The sequence below is a fragment of the Gossypium hirsutum genome, chromosome D03 (assembly GCF_007990345.1).
Source record: "Gossypium hirsutum isolate 1008001.06 chromosome D03, Gossypium_hirsutum_v2.1, whole genome shotgun sequence".
NCBI lineage: Eukaryota > Viridiplantae > Streptophyta > Magnoliopsida > Malvales > Malvaceae > Gossypium > Gossypium hirsutum.
This window is the reverse complement of record NC_053439.1, coordinates 4,478,460-4,483,605: the sequence shown is the minus strand read 5'-3', so window position 1 is coordinate 4,483,605 and position 5,146 is coordinate 4,478,460. Positions and strand designations below refer to the sequence as shown.

At 31.3% G+C, this 5,146-nt stretch overlaps 1 protein-coding gene across 1 annotated transcript; it reads right to left on the bottom strand.

The window, feature by feature from the left end:
* Positions 1-1,321, bottom strand: LOC107950903 (transcription factor MYB93). The gene is made up of 3 exons (XM_016885816.2): positions 1,156-1,321; positions 948-1,077; positions 1-855 (listed from the first exon to the last, which is right to left on the bottom strand). Exons 1-3 carry the CDS (start codon positions 1,289-1,291, stop codon positions 201-203), a joined length of 921 nt encoding a protein of 306 aa, XP_016741305.1. The 5' UTR covers positions 1,292-1,321; the 3' UTR covers positions 1-200.
* Between the last annotated feature and the right edge of the window lie 3,825 nt (positions 1,322-5,146).

Sequence of the window (5,146 nt, the reverse complement as noted above, 5' to 3'; positions counted from 1 at the left end):
AAAACATGCAAGGCGAACATATTCTATATATGTAAAACAATGAAGTGTTTGATGTTTTAGAAAAAGGATTATACGTAGAACCAACTTATATAATAAACAGTGTATGTGCAGAAACAGATGCACTGAAAAAGATGAGAAACTGCAAACCTTTTTTCTCAAGGTTTTCCGTATCAACTTATTTAAAAAAAAAGAGTCTAAAGCTAGGAAAGTTCATGAAACAAAGGGTCTTCAAAGATAAGGTGATGATCATCATGATGAGGCCAAACTGAAAGATGATCAGCTTCTTTATAGCTGCAAGCAATATCCCCTAAATCATGGGTCAACGTCTCTGCAACATTTGGAACCATAGATGAATTATCGATCTTTTCGACATTGGTTTTCGTCGATGGGACTTGTTGTAGGTCTGGTAAACGAGGGAAAGGGATTGAATCGTTGAAACCTTGAAGAGAAGCTGCTGCGGCTGTTGCTATGTTGTTCGATGAATCCTTGTTGATAGAAACCGGGTTTAAGAGATTATTAATGGCGTCCATATCAGTGAAAGTGTTGATGATGGTAGAGGTGGACGAAGTGGGAACCGAGGTTAATTGAAGAAGATACTGTAAGCTTTGAAGATTAGCCATTTGAACGGCTTCTGCTTTAAGTCTTAAAGCTTGTTCCTCCCATGGTTGATCCATAAGCTCTTTTAAGTTAGCCAAAGCTATTAAATAAGGCAAGCTCGAAAACATATCAGTTCGAGGCCTATGAGTCATGGGATCAATCCCCATTTGAATGAGTTTTTTCTTCAAATGAGTGTTCCAAAAGTTCTTTATCTCATTATCTGTTCGCCCAGGTAAGTGGCTTGCAATCGCTGACCATCTTTATGAACAAGAACCAAAAAACCCATCATTCAAAACACAAAATCTTAATCACAAATGAAATTAAAAGAAAAGGGTAATGAAAATCATTACTTGTTCCCAAGGATGGAATGGAGATTGAGAATGGTTTGTTCTTCTTCATGAGAAAACTTGCCTCTTTTAATATCAGGCCTTAAGTAATTAGTCCATCTTAGCCTGCAACTTTTCCCGCATCGATTAAGACCTGGAAAAAAAAATCAATGATTTTAGATAGAGAAAGAAAAAAAGAAGATGGTAATAGATTCATGATCATTAGATATACCAGCAAGCTTGGGGAGGGCTCTCCAGCTACCATGGCCGTTTTCATTGATGAATTTGACAAGCTTTTGATCTTCTTCAGGGGTCCAAGGACCTTTCTTAAGACCAGTATTTTCATCACAACAAGGAGACCTTCCCATTTTCAATAATCTTTTGGCTTGGCTCCCTCCAATCCAACAAGGAAATGAAGTTTACTCATATTTATAGAGTTTTAATTGTGCTGGTTTCCTATTTGCCTGGGGGAAAATAACACTGCCCTTTGTTGTCATTTGCACATGAGGCATCACTTTCCCTTGCATTTCCAAATAAAATGGGTTTTATTTCAATTTAACCCCTGTATATTTCTTAAATCGGCATCTAATATCTGAACTTGATAATTTTTTCTAATTTAATCTCTAGACTTAACTGGGATATGATACCTTGTTAATGAGGCAAGTTAGATAAATAAAACTTTTAAAAATCTTAAAAATAAATATGAATCATTTTATTAATAAAAATAAAAATTATTAACCACTTGTTAATGAAGTGTAAAAAAATTATTTAAACTTTAATTGAGTTGGTGTCACGAGTTAACTAGATACCAACTCAGTTGGGAAATTACTAAACTTCCTTTACATATTTGAAATAAATTATATTTTCACAAAGGTACTTTTATCTTTTTTACATTTTAATAAAAACAGTATAAAATTTACATATATTGAGATTTGAACCCAAGCCACCCTCGTATATAAAATATTATTATGATAATACTTTTGTCTTTTAATATGGTCAATAAAACCAATAAAAATCTTACACGTGAGAAGATTTGAACTCTTGCAATGCAACTAGCATTTACAAAACTTAATTTACCTAGCCACTTTTAACAAAAAAAAATCATTTTAATTTATTTTATATTTTAATATTATTGCACAAAATTTTTCACCCGCATCGTGTGTATCTATACTTGCTATTAGTTAAATCCCTGATTGAGTTGGAGTCACAAGTCAACCAGATCGGTCGGAAAAACTATTACAATACCTTTCTATATTTAAAATAAGTTATATGATTATGATAATACTTTTGCCTTTTTATATCTATACTATTATTTAAACTAGAGCTGTCTATGGGCCACGTGAAAGCCCAGTTCCAAAAACTTTTCATGCCCAAGCCTGTTTCGAGTTGGCCCGACCCTCCCAAAAGCCCATTTTATTGTTCAAAAATTAATAAAATATTACAACTATATATTTTAATTGATATTTTATATATTTTGTAATTAAATATAAATATAAATTTTATTATTTAAATTGAATTCAAGTTGGGCCGAGGTACCCGAACCTTGAATGGGTCTAATTTAAAACATTGATTGAGTTGGTGTCACCTGTCATTTGGACACCAACTTGGTCAGAAAAATTACTACAATGTCTTTTCATATTGCATACATGTTATTACTATTTTCAAACTATATGTTTCATTTTTTTATATTTGATGTTACTTGTAAATGTACCCCTGTATTTTAAATACGTAGTATCTACATACATACATGTGTGATAAAATTAGTATAAAATAACTATTTCATACTTGTTGATACAGAGTACAACAAGGGAAGAGGTAGGAAGGAGATATGGAAGAGGTAAGGAGGAGTATGAGGTGGCATTAAGGAGGTCGGTTCACCTAGAGAGGTGGGAATTCAAAATGGACAAGAGGACAGATTGATTCCTAGAAAAGAGGTAGATTGCTCAAGGTAAGTTCAGGGCTCAAAATGTCAACCCTTTCTTCATCGTTGAGAGGGTATTTATAAGAGAAATCATCTTATCTTATAGTGCAATGTGGTAGGTCGTTACAAATGGGCAATGATCGTACTAACATAATGTATGTGAAGTGTGGACATAATGGTCCCAAACAGTACAAGATTATTGTTATTTTCTATTAAATTCTACTCGTGGTTAGAAACATGCTCACACTTAAGGAGGTACTTGTACTTAAAAAGGAAGTGCTTCGTATGATAACTTGCTAAACGGGTGACCTTGTCATGAGAACCGGTGAGCAAGGCCTCGAAAAACATCTGGATAAAGGGGACTTACTGAGGGGGATATAACAATACTAAATACTTTTTCGTGATCAAACATTCAATAATATGTATATATGTATGCAAAGTGGTACACTAATGGAGCAAATAAAAGGTATTAAAGCAATAATCTAACCACTCCTATATTTGATAAACGAATATTTTTTTATCAAAATTGATAAAAATGAATATTAATTAATAAATAAATATAGTCAAAGACCAAATCAACAAGGAGCAGTCAGTGGTCAGCACATATAAAGATGAAAAAACAAGTGGGTGCGTCACCAATGATCTTTGAAACCCATCCCATGCACGCAACTCGGACTCATATTTCGTCATTGATTATTGCATGGATCATATATTATACTATTTCACGTATTAATATTATTGTTTCTATATTATGAATATGGAATTTTTTTTTGTCATTTTACTATACAATATTCGACATTCCTATTTAAATATTAGACATTCCACACTTTAAATGCTATACATATATAATCATTTTTATTCTACAGATTCGACACTCCCAATGTTCTACATATATAGATATTTCTGTCATTGTACAAATTTAAAACCATTAATAAATAATTTCGTAATATTATATAATAAGTTTAATATGATATTTAATTTAATTGTTAATTTGAACATTTAATATCAACTCAGGTATAATATAAAACATATTTAAAGTATTTGTATTAAATTTTAAATACATATATCCATTAACATAGATAATTTTTAATATAACATATTAAAAAAATTACACTTTTTAAGATCTATACTAACATTAATTACAATATAGTACTTTAAAATTTTAATTAAAACAATAATTTATAATTTAAAGAAATGCATCACAATTAAGGTTAATTTACACACTAAACAATGCAATGATTTGCCGGTGGTCCAACTTCCAAAGTAGCACAATTTCCTATTTAATGTGGTAGGACGGAATAGCTAGGTTAAGATTCAATTTGGTGAAGTAATTACAAGGTTAGGGCTTTGAAGATCAATGTCTTGATTGCCTGTTTGTATTGCATAAAGAAGTTGGGAGTATCAACTATTTTTTAGAGTGGTTTTGGATGGGCAGTGAGGTGCGGTGCGTTTAGCTTACTTTTTGTTTCATGTTACAAAATTGTTATAGTATCTAATCTCACTGTCACCGTTATTTTTATATTAACCGTAAGTAAACACACCATCCATCCAAACCCACTCTTAAACATTTTAAGATTATTTTCACGTTTACAGTACTCTTATGATTTTTCATGTCAATATATAATCTCGGTACAAGTTTGTATTAATTACTAGATACAATATGTATATATTAGATTTGTATTTAATACACAATCAGTGTATATACATATATATATATTAATAATTAAAGCATTCTTAAAAATATTTAAATAAATAAAATTATTATAATGAATTAAAATATTTAACATGTGTTGTCTCATTATTCATAATTAGTATATGAAAGTATATACCTTAACAATGCATGACATATATATAAGAAAAACATATATAACTATATATCCAAAATGATAATGGCAATCACAATATAGAACTGCTTATGAAAAACTCAGTTTGATTAAGGAGGGAAAAAGGGGTTAAAAAGTTAGATATCAACTAAAGCGATGGTGACACGTTTGACCCAATAGGCAGATAGTTAGAGGAGGGGCGTTGCACCGTCGCAGCAAACTCTTTCAAGTTTTCCACCATGTTTTTTGAAACCGTCCAAAATCATTCTTCTAAATTAACGACCCCCCCCCCCAAGTAAACAACACGTCATTGCTATTGGTACACCCTGTCCTTTCTCTTCTTTGTCTAAGCATGTATTATTTTAATTCGAAATTCAATGCTAAATGCGAGTATGTTCGATTTAGGTATATTAAACTTAAAGGCGGAGAAAAAAGGTGAAATAGAAATAAATTAATAAAAAGAAAGCGTTGGTCAACCA